The sequence below is a fragment of the Ornithodoros turicata genome, unplaced genomic scaffold, assembly GCF_037126465.1.
Source record: "Ornithodoros turicata isolate Travis unplaced genomic scaffold, ASM3712646v1 Chromosome21, whole genome shotgun sequence".
NCBI lineage: Eukaryota > Metazoa > Arthropoda > Arachnida > Ixodida > Argasidae > Ornithodoros > Ornithodoros turicata.
The window spans coordinates 569,610-593,321 of record NW_026999337.1 but is presented as its reverse complement, the minus strand read 5'-3'; the positions used below and the strand labels follow the sequence as shown (position 1 = coordinate 593,321).

At 46.3% G+C, this 23,712-nt stretch overlaps 1 protein-coding gene across 1 annotated transcript in view; it reads left to right on the top strand.

Moving 5' to 3' along the window:
- The first annotated feature begins 5,022 nt into the window (after positions 1-5,022).
- Positions 5,023-23,712, top strand: part of LOC135373093 (uncharacterized) — a 73,361-nt gene continuing 54,671 nt past the window's right edge. Inside the window, exons 1-4 of the mRNA XM_064606374.1 lie at positions 5,023-5,092; positions 15,156-15,324; positions 15,866-16,028; positions 18,551-18,756. Coding sequence (XP_064462444.1) covers positions 15,157-15,324; positions 15,866-16,028; positions 18,551-18,756 — 537 coding nt within the window. The 5' untranslated portion in view covers positions 5,023-5,092; position 15,156. The remainder of the gene's footprint in view (positions 5,093-15,155; positions 15,325-15,865; positions 16,029-18,550; positions 18,757-23,712) is intronic.

Sequence of the window (23,712 nt, the reverse complement as noted above, 5' to 3'; positions counted from 1 at the left end):
ACATTGCAAACACCGAACCACTTTCGGTTTTACTTTAATCGCGCATTGATTTCAAACATTCGTTCAGTGCTTGTTATAAATATTAGAAACATTCTGCGTCATACTTGTGAAGGTTTTTGCCGCTCAAACAGGTAGTTTCCGTCAGTGTACCTAATTAATTTGTCGAATTAGCTTAATTGAACTCAAAAAAATCCCCAAGGAAAGGGTTTTTTGCGCTACTTTTTTTTCGCGTCTCTTTTGCGCGACATACATTAGGCCAAGGTGCAGTGCTGTGAGGACCATAATGAACACTGCGGGAGCGGGTGCGGTGCCATCTGTCATGCAACGAGCTAGCAAGGCTCACAGAAGGATACTTTAACCGAAAGTACAGCAGAATGTATTTCAAGTACCCTGCTGGAAAAAGTAGACCCGATCTCATTAAGCGCCCGCATCAATTTCAATGAGTTTCAATGAGAATTTATGCATCCAATGCATTTAATGTGAATATAGCAGGTATTTCTCATTGAAGTAATGAGAAGTGTTGCGGGAAAGTTGACTTTATGTTTGAGCGCTCGAACAGATGTTGTGGTGAAGGAGTAGGGAACCGGGAGCTAATTTGTCCAATGAGAACCAATGACTTTCAATGAGAACTGAGACACCCAATTCATTTAATGTGAATAACGCAGCAATTTCTTCACATTCACATGCAGCTTATTTGCAGAAATGCATTTCGAGAGTCTGTCCAGTACCTGTTCCCTGCGTTAATCAGAACGTACCCAAGAACACACGCGGTCCTCAGGATGTCCTCAAAGTGTCATCACGTCCTCGTCCGTGATGGGATGAACAGAGGAGGTCCACAGGCTGTCATCATAGGAGCTTCCAGTGATTGTCATTTGCGTACATCCTGCGGTCGTCAACCGGAGGACAAGCACAGGAGAAGTAAATTATTTTAATACTGCGCTGTGCATTTTAATACCTGCTAGCCAGTAATCAACTTCCCGATTTATTTCTCATTACCCAATACAATCAAAGAAGGAGTGCTCATGCATAAATAAATAAAAACGAACAAAAATATAAAATAAAAGAGATATAGGGGCGCAAATACTGATCGTCGGATTTTAAAGGAATCCGTCCACGTGCAGCGTTTGATGTGCACTAAAATGCTAGACCTTTCACTGCGGTCTTGTTGCATGAGTGTCTGCAAAGGGTCCCTGGCAGGAGGTTGAGCGGAGCCTTTTATTTCCGAAGAGACAAAAAATAATAGCGTTTCACTGCTCAAGCTTCACTTACTATGCATGCATCAAACCAAAGCAGTAAGAAACACGAACACTACCTTGATAGCGATTTAATACTCCAAGAAAGTTCTCACTTCATTGTTGGTTATGTGCGAAATCAAGTTAAACTTAGATACCTCACCCTTTGTTTTGACTGAGATGCGAAGAGGACTCCCGAATCTGCTGAAGTTCGGAAGACAAGTAATAACTTGTATCTGTTTTGTCTTGGAAAGGAAATGCTGCTGCATCATATGCCTTTCTAAGCGGTTTTGCAGGTTTTAGTGACCTAAGGACCTTTTATATATCACTCGTTTTTTTTTGCCTTTTAAACTGTGACACTCATTGTTTGTGATGAGAAATACGCTCAACGAAATACAGATGAGAAACCACGAATGGTAGCTGGTGACCGAGGTTGAAAATATATAAAAAAACACACACACGCTGACTGGGTGCTGCAAATGTGCCCTCACTTCCCAAAATAAATAATTCGCTAAGGTAGCTGCTTGCTCCCAGAACTGTACTAGCCGCGTCATTTGGTAGCTCCCATAGGAGGTCCTGAGGATATGACGGGGAGTCTCACTTTGTCACATTTCTAACAAATTGAGGACCTGGTAGGGAAGTCCTGGGGATGTTATCCCTGTCCGCTGATAACTTTCCTCGGACGTACCTAGGAGCTCACAAGGAAAACCACAGGCAGGTTCCGATTTCACGATTCTACGGTTCTGAGGCTGGAACACACACAAACACATACAGACGGATAAACACAACACATCCACACGGTATCGGAATCAGGCTTTTTCGTCGATCGTCACTTTTCAACTCTACGACTTCACAACCAAGGCAGCTGCAGGAGAATGGCGATGCTCGCGACAATGTTCATAATATAGCAGGTGTCCACCATAGTTGGGACGGCTGGGACCAACACCAGGAACTCATTCGGTGACACCACACGAATTCAGAGTTCGACATACTCAAATTTGACAGGCGAGCAGCAGAGCAAATCATTAACTGCAGTGTCAACAGAATCCTGATAGCCGGCGGAGAATACAGTAAACGATTCGTCCAGACTCGGTACTCTCGTTCCCAGCCCACCGCAAAAAGCCTCACCCTGCGGGGAACTATTTTGAGACGCGGGAGCCAAAAGCCTTGGTGGTGGTGGTGGGTGGTGAAAGGGCTTGCCGTTGTCGGCCTCACGTAGGTGGGCAACGTCACGACTGACGCCCTGGGGGAATGTGCGTCCTGGGCCGACTTCTAAGGGAACTGTGCCGACATATGTCTGAAAGCGTCTGAGGAAAACCCAGGAAAAACCCCAGACAGCACAGTCGGTCATGTTTCCAATTAGCCATGCGGTAATTGTGTGACGGCACCATTGGTAGTCAACTGACACCCACTTCCTTACCGGCGAATTTCGCCTCCAATCTCCACGGCATGACCATGTTCTCCAAGGTCGATTTGGTAAAAGCTTACCATCACATTCCAGTAGAACCCTCCGACGTTTCCAAGACTGCCATCGTTACACCATTCGGCATGTTCGAATATCTCAGGATGCCCTTTGGTCTGCGAAGCGCCGCCCAGACCTTCCAACGTTTTATGGATCAAGTGCTGCGCGGCCTTCCCTTTGCGTTTGCCTACATAGATGACATCCTCGTTGCCAGCGGGTCCCCCGAGGAGCACGAAAACCATCTTCGCGCGCTTTTCCAGCGTCTCCAAGAGTTTGGCATTGTTGTGAACGCCGAAAAATGCGAGTTCGGCAAGCCATCGCTGGAGTTCCTCGGGCACCTAATCAGCAGCGACGGCATCCGCCCTCTCGACCACAAAGTTCTTGCCATACGCAACTTCCCAACGCCAACGTCACTGCGTAAGCTGCGAGAGTTTTTGGGAATGGTGAATTTTTTTCGACGGTTTATTCCCTGCTGTGCGCGCATTTTGCGACCTCTGACAGACATGCTGCGCGGCACGCCATCTTCAACGCTGTTTTCGTGGACGGAAGAAGCGAACACCGCTTTCCTTGCTGCCAGACAAGCCCTTGCAGACACAACTGTCCTCGTCTACCCGAAACACGGCGCGCCAACTAACATCATGGTTGACGCCTCTGACCATGCTGTTGGCGGTGTCTTACAGCAGTTTATCGACGGGCAGTGGAGACCTTTGTCCTTCTTCTCGCAGAAGCTCTCTCCAGCGCAGTCCCGCTACAGCGCGTTTGGCCGTGAGCTGCTCGCTGCCTATTTAGCCATCCGCCACTTCCGGTATTTCGTCGAAGGAAGAACGTTCTACATCCTGTCAGACCACAAGCCTTTGACTTACGCGTTCCTCTCCAAGGCTGCCGACAGTTACACTCCTTGTGAAGCCCGGCAGCTGGCCTTCATAAGTGAGTTCACCGTCGACATTCGCCACGTGAACGGAACCGACAACCCTGTAGCGGATGATCTGTCCAGGATGCACGTCGATGCTGTCACCTTTCTGAAGTTGACGATGGACTATTCCAAGATCGCCGAGGCGCAGCAGTCAGACGAAGAGCTGCGGAAACTGCGAGATTCTGCCACCACTCTTTCTTTCGAAGAGGTGCCTCTGCCCGGATCGCTCCTCAAGTTAACTTGCGACATCTCCACGGGCAGACCCAGGCCGTTCATTCCGCAGGTTTTCCGTCGCCTTGTCTTTGATAGCGTGCATGCCCTAGCCCACCCTGGTATCCGCGCCACGCAGAAGCTGCTCACCAGAAGCTTTCTATGGCCATCGATGAACGCCGACGTTCGGGCATGGACCCGCGCTTGCCTCGTCTGCCAACGTGTGAAAGTCAACCGGCACAACAAGGCACCTTTAGCAGCCTTCCCGCTCCCTGACGCCCGATTTCCGCACGTGCACATCGATCTGGTGGGCCCGCTTCCTCCGTCGCATGGTCATTCATACCTGTTAACATGCGTTGACAGATTTACGAGGTGGCCAGAAGCAATTCCCATCGCCGATTCCACCGCCAAGACCGTTGCCGAAGCCTTTTTGCACGGCTGGATAGCCCGTGTTGGTGTGCCTGCTACCCTTACCACAGATCGCGGCCGCCAGTTTGAAGCCAGGCTGTTCACGTTCACCCAGCTCTTGGAGACCCTCGGCACACATCGGATACGCTGTCCTTCACCTCTTCCGAAATGCATTAACGACGATTTCGTTACCGTCCGATGCTTGGCCGACGCCGAAAACATTGACTAGTAACTTGCCCAATCGTCAATGACCTCCAGCTTTTCAAACCCGCAAGATGTGATACATTGCTTGCTTGCGCCAGAGCGAAACCCGCGAAACCGAAACAGCCTTGTGCGGACCATTGTTTCGATTTACTTCCACATGCGGCGCTGTCGTCCGCTGATCGCAACGCCGCCTGGCCGAGAGCTACAGGCCCATATCGAAGTTTCTTTTTTTTGTTTTTTGTACCTTGTGCTTTCCCCATAATAGAAAGCGCTAAAATGTGTCAATGTTGCTCAGGGAGATTTACCAGTCAATAAACATCCAGAAGCAACCCGTACAACCCTACCTTTGGTAGGCTTGGTTTACTTGTGCGGTTAGTAACGCTGCTCCTTTGAGTAGCGGCGACATGAGTCAACTAACTTTTCGCGACGCGCGGGCTGCGTAATGTCATGTGTCTGTGTTTACGGTGCATGTTAGCGTTTTCACGATTTCTCCTGTTTAGTGCGTACCAACCGTGTTTTTTCGTTGCTTGTGCATTGGGAATCTTGAGCGACTTTCCTCGGTTCTTCATCCTACAGTGCCAACACTTCGCAGGTATGCACTTTTGTTTCACAGCGGCGGCAGCATGCGCTGATCGACAACATCATTCTTTTCGCTGATCGCCGGTAAGGAAGTGGGTGTCAGTTGACTACCAATGGTGCCATCACACAATTACCGCATGGCTAATTGGAAACATGCCCATATGTGCCTTTGTATAGCGAAAGATGTCCATCTTGCTATAAACCTCAACATGGAGCTGGCAGCACATGGGCAGAGCCGTATACGGCTCTGCACATGGTGAATTGTTGTAGACGATACAACTTACTCACATTGTTTACCACATATTGAAGCACACGGACTGTCGTCCTAACACGGGCTGTCGAAAGTACATAGGCTTCCTGTCAGTCCTAGATAGTCAACGTGTATAATAATTCTATTTTTCTAAAGTGCGCTCGACTCGGGTTCTTTGTCCAGTAATTACCTACACGCTCGTGATATGCTGTTCTTGTTCTTTTATTATGTCATTTTCTTTTTTTGCGCATATTCGTTTCGCTTGACGTGTGCATGAACGTCGGCATAACGTGTACGTAAACAGCGTAAACGCTGTAGAATAAACTTTTTTTTGCCGTTATGTGACAACAGTGTGATGGCGCATCATTCGGCTTTACTTTCCTTTCCTCTTCGTGACAGCGGGTGGAGCTGCTGATGAGATTGTTTCGGGGGGGCGAAACAAACTGATCAGCAGCTCTACCTTTACCGCGTACCACTCCATCTAACAGTACCAGAACAGCAGAGTGTGAGTACCGTGCGGTGCTGGTGATGAGCCCAACATGACACGAAATTATATTGCAGAACGGCCTGTCTCTAACAAGCTGACAGTTTCTCTTTGGGGTTGTACCAAAGCGGAACAACTCGATAATATGAATTCCAGAATGTCCAGAAAAGATTTGCACCCGCTCATTTCCTTTTCTTGGAAGCTGTACGGCTGCAACCCCTTCTGTCGTGGATAACTCCTTATACAAGCACAATACGTGCCATTAAAATACTTCCAGGTAACGTATTTGTTGACTATGAGGACATAAACGGAGTCTCAACCCTTCCATATTATGCACTATGTTGGGATCATATTGAAGGAGTACATTACCTACATTCCCTTATGTAAAAGCCAAAAGCAGGCAATGAGAGGTGACAACCATGTAGTTGCGTAAACCATCAAGTTTACATGGATTCAAGTCTTAACACAAAACAAGTAATACGGCTTCTCTACAAACTGGGACGAATACCGTAATTTCACGCGTATAAGCCGCACCGCAGATAAGCCGCTGGGCAATACGAGAGGAGTGATTTGTGCGACAAAGGAGACCACAGAGAAGGCTACAAACCTTGTGGTCAATATTCCGGGATTGGCATGCATAGTGTACAACAAAAGTTCTATAGAGTTCTACCAAAATCGGATTGTCCCCTTGTTGGGCATTTTTCGTGGATTGATGGGTCAGTGGTCTTCCACAAGACGTGAATCACTGCCACTGCTTCCGTTAAAGCTACTTGGGGGGAATGCACCAGGAAGATCAATCTAACCGAATGTGGACCCGTCCCTGGTACGCACTGTTTGTGCATCAATAGGGCAGTGCTGTTCCAGTGACACTGTTGGCCCTTTCGTTAAAACCTGCGTATGTGGAAAATACCAGGAAAAAATGGTCATCAGATAAGCCGCAGAGCGCCTGTGAGAAACAAAGGATCGCGCATAAGCCGTGGGTAATACGCGTGAAATTACGGTAATTGTCTGACAGACTGGGTGCTATGAAAAGTCACTTCGAAAAGACACAGACATTCGTTAAAGAACTTGAGACGATGAAGACCGAATTTGGAGATACCCAGAAGTGTACGCACGAGCAGAAATTAGACAACTTGGAAAATAGGAGTTGTAGGAACAATTTAGCCAGTAATAGGCTATCGGAGGATCCTCATTCCTTGAGCAAGTAACCTTCAGATATATTCCAAAACATGTTCTATTTCAAGCACTGAGAGAATTGATCCAAGTGGCCGACGATCAAGCTGGACTCATCCTGTCATACTTAGGAGTTCATAGTACAGTCGACCCCCGTTTATCCGGACGGTGCCGTTCCCGGCAAAATCGTCCGGATACCGGGGCATCCGGATAAATGAAACGACCGAATAGAAACATCCTACAGAGCAAGGTTTTTATTAAAACACAGAAATCTCGTCAATGACAGCTGTTACATAGTAGTGTAGGCACTCGATTCCTGCAAACGTTTGCTAATTACATTGAGTTGAGCCACGCTGTTGCGCTGCTCGAAGAATGTCGGTGCGGACGCAAGGTGTCAATGTCGGAGCCTTGTTTCTCACTGGCGTCATCGGCACCGTCTTGCTGCACATCATCGGAGGCAACAGCAGCAATCACACCGTCATCAGTCATAGCTGCACACGCGTCATCATCCTTATCAACGTCAACGTAGTCAGAAACCACAGCATCGTCTACGGCAGTCGCAGTGAGCCTCGGCATCAGGGATCGCAGCTCAGCTAGGGGAATGTCTTCATCGGCCAACGGGCCGTAAGCATCAAGCCCTCGGGTTGGAGTTTTTCCCTCTAGAACCGGACAGTTGCTCGAGATATTTCCAAATGACTCGACTGGTCAATGTGAACACAAATAGAAAAGGGGGTCATCGTGCACAGTTGTCTCCCCTGGGAGGAATGTAGGTCCCTGACGTGTGACGGGAATAACCCCAACAGAGCGAAAAGGGTGACGAAGCGGGGTCAGCGTCTCCTCTTACTCACGGTAGTCCGGATAACTGAAGCTGGATTACAAGAATTTTCGACCTTCGTTCCCTGGAATTCTTGTCCGAGTCCGGAAGCTGAAGTCCGGATAAACGAGAACAAAATAAATGGAGGAAAATCCGTTCCCGTGCCTTTTGTCCGGATAAATGAAGTCCGGATAAACGGGGGTCGACTGTACTTAGATAGGCATACCAAGTGTGCAAGATGAAAAAACTGTCTGTATTTTTGTAACAAATTATTGGTAACTTGTTAGAAGGTCTTGCTCCTTACTTTATGAAATTGTAGTGTCCCACTGTTTGATCAGGATTAGCAGTGGAGGCATTTTCGCTATAAAGAGTGTTGTAGTTGAGTGTTTATTTAGCGGTCACATAGCTCTGCTACTTGCATTCATATGTCCTTCATTGTCTAGGTTTGGCACAGAATATGTTCATACCACCGATTTATGGATATATAAGGGTACATATTTATATGATTCAACATTTATATTCATAACCGTGGTAGAGAAAACAAATTAAACAGAGTTGGAACTTTTAGTTCCTCTGTACCTGTTAGTGACAGACCGTCATCAAGTATTGATGGTGGCAACGTCAGGAGGGCTTTTGCGCTCTCGCATGTAGTGTCTGCTTCTGAAAGGGTAAAAAATGATAAAGCTGTAATGACTCAGGCGCCGGTTCATGTCAGCGGTACAAGAGAGCATTTATTGCACTGGGTAACCCTTAAATATTCCAGCACTGCACCAATCGCCCTAGTGATCGTGAACCAAACTAGATAGGAACAGGTTATAGCGATAACGACCCTGCACGTGTCAGGTGACAACATGACCTGCTTATCATAACATTCCTTCCCTCATTAAAAGTTCTCGTCAATACCATATTGCACAACCGGCCTCCTTGCCCTTGTGGATCGTTGTGGTATTCCCGGTATGTCACTGGCTGAACGTTGCGGCTGTTCTGCGGAAATTGCTTCCTGCTGTACACCCTGGGAATCTGCTGCACTTGTCTGCTCTTCAACGGGGTTGCTGATACTTGCTTCCTCAACGTCGTCGTCCCAGTCATAGTCTACGCCTTGATTGAGCTGTCACCGCTGCATATTCGTTGGACGCACATTGTCCCAGGCTAGCCGTAAATAGTCCACACGGCGTCGATGCACTTCTCCACTGTCAGACTGAACACAATAAGACAATGGACCTGTACGCTCACGAACCTTCACTGCCCTCCAACGTGGGCCTGGGCTAAAATTCCTCATGTACGCAGAGTCTCCTGGTTCAAAACTTGTCACCCTGCCGTCGATCACTGGTTCCGGGTCCCGCTGTAAATCTGGATGTAGACTGTCCAGTGCCGATCGTAATCACCTTCCCATCATTACTTCTGCTGGGATCCGTCCAGTTACGAAGTGCGGCGTAGTGTGCTGCTTGAAAAGAAAGCGTGCAAGTTTACACGACGTGTCCCCTTCAGTTTTCTTTTTTAGTGCCTCTTTCAGCTCGCTAAGCATTCGTTCAGCCATTCCCTTAGTTGCAGGATGGTAGGGTGAACTGTAATTATACTGCACTCTGTTTTGTTTAAGAAATTGCTGCATCTCGTGACTAACTAACGCTGTTCCCTTATCGAACACTATGGTGGGGTACACCATGCGTGGCGAACATCCTACGTCGCTTGGCTATGACAGCGATGGATCGCAACGATGCCATCACCTCGACTTGCAACCAATTAGAGCAAGCGTCTACCCCAGCCAAGAAACATTCTCTTCCTACGGGTCCAGCGAAATCCATGTGCAGTCTGCTCCGGTTTTGGTCAAAAATGCACCGGTGTGCGGGGCTCACTCTGCCTATTCTCTTAACAGCTCTGATAGAGTCGCACGAACTCTTCAAAGTCGCGATCGATCATAGGCCACCATACATACGACCTGGTGCATGCTTTCATCACAGTCATTCCTCGGGGATTGGCGTGTAACAATGTTAACACGAACTGCCTCGCCGTCGTGGGGACTACGACAGCCCCATATCGCACAACCTTTATGCAGTGATAGTTTCGCGCGCTTGTTCTCATACGGGGCATATTCGCCACCTAATGTCTCTGTCGGCCATCCGCTTAAAATCCACTGTTTCATCCGTGCTAACACACTATCGCGCCGAGTAAGCCTTCTGATATCGTCTGCTCGCAAAAGCGGATACCCGATGCCTTCCAGTAAGAGTACATTGTCCGTTACTACTTCTTCCTGACTATCACAGGGGTGGTAATCGACAAAGTCCATCAGCATTGCTATTCTGTTCACTTCTTCGGTATTCCATTTGATAACTATAGGCCCCAAGCAACAGGATTTGCGGAATAGGTTTCACCTGTTGAAAAACTCCTAACAGTGGCTGGTGATCTGTTATCACTGTGAACTGCCTTCCCGCTAAATATTGATGAAAATGCTTTACTGCGTACACCACTGCTAACCCATCTTCGTCAAACTGTGCATAGTTCCTTTCGCATTGACTTAATGTTCTCGAAGCATAAGAGATAGGCCGTTCCTTAGCGTCACTGTCTCTGTGTGCAAGGACGGCACCTATACCCACCGATGACGCATCACGAGAAAGTACTACCGGTAGTTTCTCGTCGTAATGTGTCAGCACAGTGTCCGAACTCAGCAGATTTTTGGATGCTTCGAAGGCCGCTTGGTGCTTCGTGGACCATCGCCACGCACTCTCATTGTCCACCAGCTGATGCAGGTCCCCTTCAACCACAGCCTTTTTCTTCAAAAAACATCCATAAAAATTTACGAGTCCCAGAAAGGCTCGTAATTCTTTCTCGTTTCACAGTGCGGGTGCTCAGTGGATGGCTACAACCCTTGCTCGGCTCGGGTGCACTCCGTTGGCATCTATGGAGTGACCCAGAAGGTCAATTCTTTTTGACAAAAGTCACACTTATCTCTGTTTATTTTCAAACTGGCTTCGCTCAAGCGGTTCAACACTTCCCGCAGACGTGAATCATGCTCTTCTTCGGTGATCCCACATATCACGATATCGTCTAGATATGCTGCTACTCCTTCAATGCCACTTAAAGGGGCAGTAAACAGGCCACCAAACATTTCTGAAATAATGATACCCCATGAAAGAACGCAGATCATAATACCCAAATATATAATACCATTTCGTTCGGCTCTTGTCAGCTCATTGGCCCCATATAACTGCTTTCAAAGATGAGTAACCAGCGAGCCTCTCTCCACCACGCATACGTCACATGGCTACGTAGCGTTTTGCCGTCCAATCGGGGGGCCGAGCTGCGCACATGACGTTTCAAATTACCAGCCAATAAACATACTTCGTTATCAGTTGTGAGTCGGAGCGCTCAGTTTGTTTGTGTGAAACGACGTTTTGCGCTCCGTGGTTCCGAAATTCAACGTCATGACATCTTCAACATCTCCGGCTGGCGCAAACGTCAAATGTTGGGCTGCTATCACATGACGCGATTCGAACCCGGGTTCCTCCCAGTCACAACGTGACATGGCCAGCACGCTATCCACTGTACCACGCGAGCTGGTGACGCGATGCCGCGTGGCTCAAACCAAAGTACGGCAACCCAGTTGTCGGAACCATTCGAAGATGACGAAGATGTCCCATCACGCACCTACCCAAGATTCCGGAACTGTAGTCCCGGATATTCATTCGCGCTCGTGGTGTGCTGCGTGCTACTGCCCAGAAAACGTAGTGCGCGTATGATACCTAAATTAAACGCATTTCTTTTTCAGTTTGAGGCTGTAACTGTTTAGATTTTGAATAGAAGAGGATTCATGTTCATCTAGTCCAATTCCGCATTTGAAATAAAATCATACGCTGAACACTCGATCGTAATTGGTGAGGAAAGCGCTACGTCAAAATGACGTAAAGTTAGAGCGCGGGGCGGAGCTAAAATGCGAAAGAGTGCAGTGAATATCTCATTCGTATGCAAGCGCCTTTTGTTTTTGAGCGTTAGTAATTGCAAGGAGTTTTCACTGCATAAGTTTCAATAATATAACACAAAGAAATGTGCACCTTCTGTACCTGTTTACGGCCCCTTTAATAAACTGTCCATTATCCTTTGGAAAATTCCTGGGGCCACTGAAATTCCGAAAGGAAGCCTTCGTACTTTGAATAGTCCTAGACATGTGTTTATGGTCAGTAGTACTGCAGTCTCTTCACCCACTGGTATCAGTTGACAGGCCTGAGCCAAATCGAGCGTTGAAAAATGTTTTCCCTCTGGACAGCTTTGCTAACACTTTGTTGCATGTTGGAAGGGGATATACGCTACTCTTCACTGCTTTATTCACGGTGCTTCGATAATCGCCGCATATTCTGAGGTTGCCGTTCCTTCTTCTAAATATGACACTTTGCTCAATAAGATAGGCGAGCACGACCAAGCGATCAAAGATCTTGCCGCTAAAGTGTCCCAGCTAGAAAGTCACCAGAAGACTGAAGAAGTATCGCAACTGAGGCAGGAACTCAACCGTCTAGAGGTTCCAGGTTAAATAATCTTGAGCTACACGACGTTGTGCAAAGAGATAACGAGAACCTAGTGGAACGACTCCGTGAAATTGCTGATAAGATAATTGCGAGCCTCCTTCAGTCGACACTGTTGAGGCAATTCAAAGAGTACCTACAAAAAAGGGCACTATTCCACATGTAATTGTGCGCTTCACTAACAGAAGGGACGTCAAAGAATGGCTGAAAGCTAAGAGAAGATTGTGCAACATAGAAAGCAACGGAGAGCAGATCTATGTACAAGAGAACCTTACGGCGGCTAATAGGAAAATATTCATGGATGCTAGAATGAAGGCCAGAGCACTGGGCTACAAGTATGTTTGGCATAGAAACGGAGTAACATATGTAAGACGGAAAGACAATGAATCTGCTATGAGAATCGTCCAGGAATGCGATCTCGAGAAAATCACATCTGGCCACTAATAACTGGTACACTCCAGATTATTTGCATGCAGTGTGTTAACGACCTAAGAACCATTGTAGCTAAAGTCGACTTGTCCGCAATACATTTGAACATCCGCAGTTTGTTCAAGCACTGACGAATTAAAGACAATTGTAGAATGTGCACAAAACGGTATTACGTTTATTGCCCTTTCAGAAACGTGGCTAAATACTGCCAATGACTCGTTCTGTTCTCTAAGCGACTATAACGTAGAGTTTGCACATAGGGGCTCCTCTTCACATGTGTGGCCCCGTTTATAAAGATGTAGCCTACTTCCAACGCTCTGACATTAAAATTGACTCTGCGCTATGCGAGAGCCTATTTATAGAAATCCCAAGTGCTTCACTACTTGTTAGTCATGGTCTAGCATTCCCGAACAGTCCACTCATAGTAGGCGTGGTGTATAGATCACCATTGAGTGCCATCCCTACCTTTTTCGCGGAGCTCGAAAGGACCCATCATATATGACCCTCTACAGACTGGGCACTACTGGCTTTAATGTAATTATACTGGGTGATATCAACATTAACATCATGAGCAGCTCCTCTGCGACAACCGAGTATAAGGTGCCAACTATGGTTTTAGTCAATTGCTTAGTGAAGCAACTAGGGTCAGGTACGCTGATTGACCACATTGTTACTAACCTCGACAGCGACAACCTGAATCACGGAGTTCTGTCGTGTGACATAAGTGACCATGACTTGGCTTATTTAACGTGCAAGAATGTGCGTCCCTACAGTCCTAGTATGGAGCAAAAATAAATATTAGACTATGATCTTGCTGGTCGTTACCTACAAGAACACATATGGGAACTGGATAAGTATAACAATGTTCAAGACAAGCTAACCCACTTCATTAATGTCTTACAAAACATCATTTCCAAAGCTAGCAGAAACTACTGGCCTAGTCGACGCAACACTCCCCGCAAAACGTGGGTTACAAGAGGACTACAGTTAAACCTCTATGTAACGAAGTCGGTAAACACATCTCAAAACTTCGCTATATGGAGAACTTCGTTATAGAGAACGTTAGCTAAATTTCGGTGGTTGTTACTACAGTTGAGTAGCCTGAAGTTCCCGGGAATATAACGCACGAAAAACAAGACTATGGAAGAGAAAGAAGCAATTTATTTGGCACAGAAATAGTCAGTTACTCGCTTTTGCACAGTCTTGAAGAACATTGGTGTCACAGACCGTTCATAGTTTGCCAGCGCCGCCAGAGCGCCCTCCTGGTCCTTGTTCGATGCCGCGTATCGTCGAAGCACGTCAATAGAGTCGAGCACCTCCCTAACAGATGGCACACACATGTCCTCTTCAGTGTCGCTCTCGCTGTCCTCGTGTGTGTCCTTACGCAGACCGGCGACGATGTCGGCCTCAGTAAGCTCCTCTGTGCATACTGCCGTTGAGTCGGCATCCAAAAAGTCCTCCAGTGCAACATCATCCGGCACCCCACCTTGTTCTCGAAGTTCTTCCCATCGCCGGAGCACAGCGAGCACGTACGAAGTGTCTTCCAGAACGCTGGAATTCTACGGACAACGATTTCCGCTTGAGCACGTTTGCCATGGCGTCCACTTTACCCGCTCACACACGGAACCAAAAGTGGCAACTGACCGGCGGGTGTAAACTGTAGGAAGAGAGGAGGGGGCCTCCTTCCTTCTCATTCGTCGAACGCTGGTTGCGCACGCCGGTTGCGCCGGTCACCCCTCCTCTCACCACCTCTCCTTTGTACAGGCTTCTCCAACACAAGGAGCGACCTGGATATGATGCGTCCGGCACCCCGGATGGCCCTGAATTCCAGAAAGTTCGGAACGTCGCACTATTTCTGAGAATCGGAGCGGTGTTCAGCGCGCGAGGAACTTCGTAACACAGAGAACACGGGCAAACGCACTTTGCTGTACGGAAAACCCAAATACATGGACTTCAATGGGACAAATGTACAAGCATTTGAAAAAGTTCGCTAAATAGAGAAATTCGCAGCATGGAGAGTTCGCTATAGGGAGCTTACAGCGGCGAAGTGAGAAAATAAAATATCTGATTGCATAATGTCAATTTTTGCTCACAATTTTTGCGTGCCCTTAAATTTCACAGATTTTTCAATTTGCATGATTCGTGAAAGCTAAATACACACGAACAACCATCGGGATTTATCAGTCTGGACGAGTGACTGGTCCGAGTAAAAATAAGGTTTTTGAAGTTCAGCCCTGTAGGTGCCATATTTTTTTTGTTGGTAATATTGCCTTTGGTTGAAAAACTGTCCACCAGGCATCTGTAATAACACGAATAGGAGAACCAACTCCACATAAGTGATCTCTCTTAAAACACTCGCAGTCTTTTGAACAAGCTACAAGGTTGTAATTTTGTATGTGCAGTATGCTACACAGTACTCTTCATAACCTCCAAGCAACTCTTGATGACATTTTTGAAATATAGCGGGAGATATATTTTTCTTGCAGAATGAAGGACAGAACACTTCTCCTGCGAGACTTTTTTGTTCCGAGCTTGGACGAATCTCGATATGGTCAGCAGCTACGCTGGGTTGACAGGGCTTCTGGGATCTTCTGTATCCAGTGGGAGCATCAAGGGAAAAAGGCTTGGAAGGAGGAGAACGGCTCTGTCTTCAAAGTGAGGCGTCTTTCTCAGATAAGATGACATAGGAGAGCAAGATCGTTAGTCCTAACATTGCTCTGGTTGCTAATACCAAATCCACATCACCCCTTATACCTAGGGTTCTGGGTTTTTGGATTAATCCGAAAAACTCCACTTGCTAGATGTTTTTTTCTGATAACAGGGTTATTGTTGTTGGCCACCTTTTGTGTCCTGGGTTTCTTCCGCCGCCCTTTCCTTCATCATTAGCATCTTGTACTTGCCCATGCCTTTGCACAATCAGCGTTGCGAACGCTGACAACGAAAATGGCGCAACCGAAACTGTGCTGATGCCCAATATCGTGACGTGAAATAGGGAAAAAATCAGTTTTCCTGTTCATTCAGCTGTCATGGTGCCGGCTGTGTTTGTTACACGAGAGAAGCAATACTACGAGTCATTTTGAAAAAACAAACAAAAAAGTTATAGAGGCACTAGCTTGTACTATGGGAAAAATTGTAATGGAAAAATGAAATGCTGCTTGCACGAGGCCAGCTAGTCAAACGAGACTCTCATTTCTAGGACTGGTCCCTGAGGAAGAAACGATGGGATTGCAAAGATCCAGAACGGATGTCGAAAGCGAAACAGAGGATCCGCTCGGCTCTGGGCAAACAGATAAACCTCAGAAAGGTGGACGGGTACGATGTGGGAGAGTGCAGGCTCTACCAAATACTGGATATGAAAGGTAATATTTTTGCTATACTCCAAATACAGTTGAGCATTGTTATGCTCAGAAGATTGTCTTCATAACCAAGTACCATAATTTCACACTTACAAGCCGCACCACAGATAAGCCGCAGGACCCTTGTTTTGTAGCGTGTTTAAAATTTTTTTCCAGATAAGCCGCGGGCAATACGACGCGACTGATTTGTGCGACAAAGGAGGTCAGTGCTAATGTTCCACCTACCAAGATCGGATTCTGCTCTCGTTGCGTGTTTTTCATTTATCGATATGTCAGCGGCCTTCCTGAAGACGTGAATCACTGTCACCACTTTCGTTAAAGATGTTTGTGAGAATGCACCAGGAAGGTCAGTTTACTCTAATATGGACTCACCCTTGTTACGCATTCAAGAGACACTGTCGGACGTTAAAACTGGCGCATGGGCAAAATACCAGGGGAAAATAGTCATCAGATAAGCCGAGGCAGTGGACAAGACACAGAGCGCCCGTGCATGATCCGCGGCTAATACAGTCGACACGCGTTAATATGACACTTGTTAGTATGACATCCTCACTTTATGACCAGTTTTCTGGGGCACCGTTTGTTCCCAATGGAGGCCCTGTATAAAGGCCTTTCGTTATTATGACAACTCCATAATCCGACTATGACCAACATTTTGTGGACGAGCTGGGGAGAACACACGTATTCTTCGCCCGTTATTGTGACCGTCCACCACAGAGCGAGTCATCCTCCTGACCGAAAAGTACAGCGGCCCAGGAAAACATACCCGCGGTGAATGCCAGTCGAGGTGGGTGGGTCGAAGTGGTCGAGGGATGTCCTACGCGCAATATGTATTCGCCATCGCCCGTGCAACTGAGTCACCTGAAAAGCTACACATTGACAGCTTTTCAAACAGACGCTTTTAGCAGATTTCTTTCATCCATAAATTGCAAATACATTGTAAGGTTGCAAATAATAAATTGTGTCGGTAAAATAAAGTAAATTTAATTGAAATACTGTGCCCGCAATATATGCGTCTTAAATAAATGCGGCAGAGCGAAACAGACTGCCTTTATGAAGGGCTTACCTGGAGCACCATAGATGATGCTCGTTGATATCACAATTGGCTTTACGACCAAAATCTGCCCTTGGTCATATTAACGAGGGTTGACTCTACATGTGAAATTACGATACATAAATGGAAAAGATTATACGACTGGTAAATCACCAAAAGTGGGAGCATCCTGAACACTGTTCGAATAGCTCTGAAACAGCACGGAAATTCTGCAGGAGTGGGTTAGAATAAACATCCGCAAGATAAACTTTGGTGAATAGGATGTTTGTAAAGATTTGATTTAGGCGCGAAGATTGCCAAGCAGCATCACTGCCACGCTTTATCTGGTGGAAATGCCGTCAGAGTCGCATCTGTACAGGTTTGATATTCCCGGTATAGATTTTCTACTTGTCATTAACTCCTTTACCGTAAAACTTTAAATGCAGTTTCATACTAATGCGTTGTCTTTTACACTTATCTGGCATAACATAGGGCTAGGCATCACTACCTCCACCTTTAGTTCACATCACTGTAAAGGTCAGTCTCAGGTCAATTGAATCCTGAAGACAAAAAAGCGTGATTTTAAGCCATTTCCCCATATGTACCTAGGCAGTTCTCAGACAGTGCCACTCTAAGCTATGCACATGGAGTTAAGTTCATGAGCATGTAACCACTACAAACCAGCATATAATCTCAAAATTTTTAACAGTGTGTACCTTTTATTGATTACCGTAGTTTCCAGGTGATAACACGCACCGTTTGATACCCATTCAGCTAGATTATTCTCCAAGTCTGTGTAGGAGGGCTTTCCGGGTGGCTCTGCTCGCTTCTTCTTGCGCAGTTTTGTTAGTGAGGTTTCAGCCATCTTCGAACACTTTAAACTCTTGCACAGCTGCATGGATTTCCAGTAAGCTTAGACCGATTCACAACCGTCAACTTAAACTTGCCAGTGTGACGTTTGGTCGTGCTGCCATCAACGTGCACAATGCAACAGAGCAGAGCTGGTAATGAATGTGGGCGTGGAATGTGAGTCACAAGTTCCGATAATTGTTGGCAAAAGGTGAGCACTAACGTCACTCACCCAAAAGTGGGACGTTGAGACCAGTCTGGTTGTGTGGGCTCTTTCCATGTTTGTTCCCTTTTAGCCCCAGATTTTGCTGTTCCAATGAAACTGCTGCACGTAAGAGAGGCCCAAACAATAAAATTCGGCGCCTTTGAGACACGCCCCTCAATTTTGTAAGTGCGCTAGCTTTGCTCAAATGAAAATAAGTACCAGTAATTTGCTAACAAGCTTCTAGGTATGCCCCTACAAAGCCACATTAGCATGGGATTCATAGATCTAGAACTTGCATAATGTCAGTTGCACTGTGTCTCGTTTCTTCCGTTTGTTTTTTATGTGTTCTCAAATTTTGAATGTACTCGTTCAATTTATGTTACGCTGCATCATCTATTGTCTCGTTACTGCGAGTTATATGTCTTTATATCTGTATAGAAATTGACAGGGAATTGGAGCTATCCAGTCCAAAGCGAAGGCCAACAAGTGTCAAGAAACGTCCCTTAGCTCCGAAACAGGAGTGTAAGAGTCGAAAGAGGAGCCATCTTCCTAAACAGACAACCGTGTCCACAGCACGTGTATCCGATGAAGAAATAGAAGAATTCTGGTGTGACACGCCTATTTATGGTACTCCATGCTCAAGTGTAAGTTCAACTGCTAGATACGCATGTGCACCAGACAGAATCTCACAAACGCAGTTTCCTGTACACTAGGCACACCAGGCTGAGCACTAACAAATAATGTCAAATTTTTAATTTCCAGACCGATAAAATGGACTTATGTAAGCAGTCAAAGTGGGTGACTAATGAGCACAGTCGCCGGTTAATTTTTCACTCATCTAGGAGCGACAACATCAGTCCCAGCGATAAGTGTGGATACAGTAGTGCTTAACCGTTGAACGCGAGAGTGACAACAGCTTGCCGTTCCTCGACGTGCTGGTCACAAAGCATCAAGGTAACCTGGAGTTCGATGTCTACAGAAAACCAATGCACACAGGACGATATCTGCCCTTCGACTCCTACCATCCCACGAGTAACAAATCGGCAGTTGTCTCGTCCCTTATGTCAAGGGCAAAGAACATCGGCTCGACCGAAGAAAGCAGAAAGAGGGAGGAAAGAGTTATTATGTCCCACTTACGAAGAAATGGCTACACCGAGAACTTTATTAAAAAAATCTCTCGTCGCGAGCCAGATGACCGTTCCCGTACGGCTGACACTCCTACGCGTCAGTCAAAACGTATCGCCATCCCATACATGAAAGGCACGAGCGAAACGTTGGCACTTGTGCTAGCCAAGGAGGGGATCTGTGTGGCCCACAAACCCGTGTCAACGCTCGGACAGCTAATGCCACGGCCAAAAGACCGCCCGCCTAAAGAGAAGACACAAGGTGTAATCTACAAAATTCCTTGCGCCCAGTGCCCAGCATCGTACATTGGGGAAACAAAGAACTTCCCCCAAAGATTACAGCAACACAAGAACGATGTTCGCAAGTGTGACCTAGAACGCGCTGAGCTCTGCCATATTAGAGGCCACATCATGATTTTGACAATGCACAGTTTTTTGACTGTGAAAGTGACCTCACGAGAAGACTCCTCGTTGATTCATGGCACATACAGTCAACACCCGGAAACCTGAACCGGTCCCTGGGGACTTTACCCAGCATATATGTCAACGCACTTCGTCACATGACCACCAAAACAACAACCAGCCGGGTATAAAGCCTGCTGCACCCTGGCCTTTTCGTCACCCCTGAAGAAGGATCCGATTCAGCTCCCCCTCTTTTGAGCTAACCCTCAGGGACCCCTCTTTTGAGCTAACTTTGGTTGGAGCCACGTTGATCCTGTTGAGTTTCTACCCAACCAGGCACACCTGTGTCAGACATGTTCACGTTCAAGTAGGGCTTAAAGGAGTTGTGCACAGAGAGACGGAAACTCTTCTAATGTTGGGTGTGGGGGTAATGCTTGTGTGAACTCAAATCTCATAACCAGCTGCTATTGGTTTTTGTGGTTGTTACAGAACGCTGGTAATTAACTGCGTTTAACCGTTTCAAAAGAAGCATTGTGTGTAATACAACATCATACTTCCATGCCAGCCATCAGGCGCACCCTTCCGAAGGGAGGGTAGCCAGTTTCGGTCAAGGTGAGCCGGACTGCAAGGCACAGGAGAGTGCTGTGAATCCAAGTCACAGCGGAGCCAAATAGCTGGTCGTAGCCGAATGCGAAGACACGAAGGCAACAGCTTCCATTCGTGAATAACAGGTTGCCAACAGCGGAGAGCCAGCAAGTTTTTACGTACTTGGGAATGTTTTTAAAATGCGTTTCCGGCTACGAAATCTGACAGAACTTTGCAGATCTGTTCTTCGAGTATTTTATGATATGCATGAAACAGTAGCAGTGTACTGTGCAGAACTCCTTTAATCTATATTACAGGTAGTTTAAATTGTACGACACTCAAATTAATTTGTATGTAGGGACAGAGGCTTTCGTGTTTTGCTGCTTTCCAGATGTTGGGGGTAAAAACTGGGGAAATAAATTTGACCTCTGAATTCACGCAAATATCGGGTGTAAATTCTTTGCACCGTACTCCGGTCACGGAGAAATCTGGTTTTATATTGGGGGAAAAGTTTTTGGGAAGTGCCTTTTTCTAAATTTGGGAGTGGTAAAAATCGTGGGGTATATTTGGATGGCCATATTCATGCAAATTCTGACCACTGCCAGTAGGATGCACCTTTCAGTTCACTAACAAGATGAGGTTTGTTCAATATGTAAGGCACGTACAGCACTTGGATTTCCTATATTAACGTAATGTAAGCAGAAAATATTTCTAATTTCTGTATTGTAATACATACCAACAAAATCTTTAGTACAACTTGAGCACTGCTAGAGCATTTTTCTCGCTGAAAATGTTTTAAAATGTCAGCTCAAAAAATGAAGATACAATCATGGTCATAACCCCACATTAACATACAACATCATTGCCATCTTTAATGTCTCTGCACTGATAAAAAATAACAAAGACAGTTAAGAGCATCAACTGTTTACTATATACAGTTGAGCCCGTTTCTTACGATCTTCGATAGAACGATAACTCAGATATTGCGATTGAATTGTTGGTTCCCGTGAGCTCTCCCATTGAACTACATGTAAACAAAACATCGATATAACGATCGCCGCGAAAGCGCTTGCTCGCATATAGAGATCGGAATTCTCCCGGCGGCCAGTAAAACGAGTGAAAATTAGAAAGCAAGATTGCACCATTTCACTGAAAACAAATTACATTGGCATTTTCGAGAGCCTTCGCCTCCCTGCCCGCTAAAGTGAGAACGCAGTGCGTTTATCCGCGCATGACTGCCGGGGATTAGATGCGTGCGTTGCAATGCATGCGACTTCAAAAGGGCGGAAGGAGCTAGCGAGAAGTAGAGGAGGTTGCTCCCTCTCCACATCATTCTCTCGTCTTCAAGCCTTTTCTCTTCTTTTTCTGCGTGCTTGCTACGATGGCGTCCGCGGTTCCGAGACTCTTTTTGACGACGAAAGAAGCGTGGCTCGACCTTAAGTTACATGCGCTCTACGGGTTTCGTACTGGTGCAAAACCGCATTGTGAAGTACTGCGGCTTCGAAAACGTGTATTGGCAGACAGTTGCGTGTCACCAACCAAACACGCGTCGACGGATTACCCGTCGCGGAGGCGCATTCTGATGGACCTCGCAGTCCTGATCGTGAGAATGATGATGACTATGGCATTGGATGATGAGCAGTGGATGAGGTCGTTGATCTCAAAAGGTGCGGCGCCTCACATGGCATCGGGGATTATATTATCAAAAGCTTTCGACGCGCAGCTGCGTCAATTTAAAGCTAGATAAAATGCTTCTGTGCTCCCAACAAACGCGCATGTTCAGCGGCGTTCTACTTGTGGCGATCTACTTCGTTTACGCAAACCCGAGCGGCAATTTCTCGAAAGCTCGTTTCTAACGATACTCTGATATAACTATCAGATTTCGCGTTCCCATTATAAACAGGCTCGACTGCACATTAAAAACCGAGACTTTCATGCAGTAGGCTGCACTTCTTCAGGTTTGGGGACCTGTTACAAGTGGTGAAGGATATATAAAGAAAAACAAGTCACATGGTACAAGAGAAAAGGGTGAGGGTGAAGAGAAATACAAACAAACGCAATACAAATATAAATAAAAGCAAAACCCAATCAATAGGAGGTGGCTGGACAAGGTCAGACAGACATACAGACGGGTCGGAGGTGTACGTGGAGGAGACCAATGCGCATCACATGAATAGGCACAGCAGTCAGTTGGCAGAAAGAGCTTTAGAATGTGTACGGGGAATTAGGGCGAAGGATTGAGGACACGGGGCACCTTGATGGCTAAGAGCTTCCAGACTCTGGGAAAGTGGTGCGGAGTTCGTGGTTTACTGATTGTGTATCATCACTTATCATGTGAAAAATGGCAGACAAAAGATAATAGGTGGGAAAATAAGATATATTAAAAATAATCAATAAATAAACTCGCAGTATAAAGGACGGTAATGGGCTGCCGTACACGTTGATGCCGTGCGGTTGCAAAGTTGCAAATTTCAAAATGAAATAGGATTCTCGATTTTTGTGTTTGATGTCATTAGCGTAGCCGGATTCTAAAATGGTGATAAGTATATGAGTATGCAGATCATGTCCCGGAAGATTACTCTTTTCTCTTGTACCATGTGACTTGTTTTTTAGTACAGTCAAACCTCGCTTTACGAACACCCTTCGTTTCTCAGAAAATCGTTCGTAAATCGAGGTATTCGTAAATCGAGGTCCGAGGTGTGCAGTGCACAAATACCTCACAAAACCATGGGAAATTGATTTTAATAAGTTTTATTTTTGAAAATACTGCGTAATTGTGCTTTGCACCATACTTTCTGCAGGGTCTATCCTGTTTAGAAGAGATGACAGAAGTCTGACACTTGACTCATCCACCCGGTTCTCAAAGTACCGTATCGCGCGCGGATGAGACTGTTTCCAACGGCAAATATCACGCTTGTCACCGGCTGTCAGGACTGAACGCCTTCTTTTGGAATGGCAAGATGTTTCCATCTCGGAGACCTGGTCCAAACTCAGAACCGTTCGGCTGTAAACGTTCGAATTATTCTTTCAGGAAATGGTGAATCATGTTTGTGGAACGTAGTGGCGTTGGGACATTGTATGTTTGACCTTGGCAGCATGTATTGAGGAACTTTCATTATCCTCCGGTCCATTGGCCTGTCCTCTGTACGTTCATAACGCCCGTTCGTATATCGAGGTCAGAATGGCTTGGCTACTTTGGGTCCGTTCCCTAATAATCCGTTCATAGTTCGGGTATCGAGGGTTCGTAAAACGAGGTCAAAATACACGGAAAAAGTTTGGTTCCCTGTGGAGCCGTTCGTAAGCTGAGGGAATTCGTATATCGAGGGTTCATAAAACGAGGTCCGACTGTATATCCTTCACCACTTGTAACAGGTCCTCAAACCTGAAGAAGTGCAGCCTACTGCACGAAAGTCTTGTTTTTTAACGTGTATATAGTACACAGTTGATGCTCTTAACCGTCTTTGTTACTTTTGATTCTGCATCGCAGGG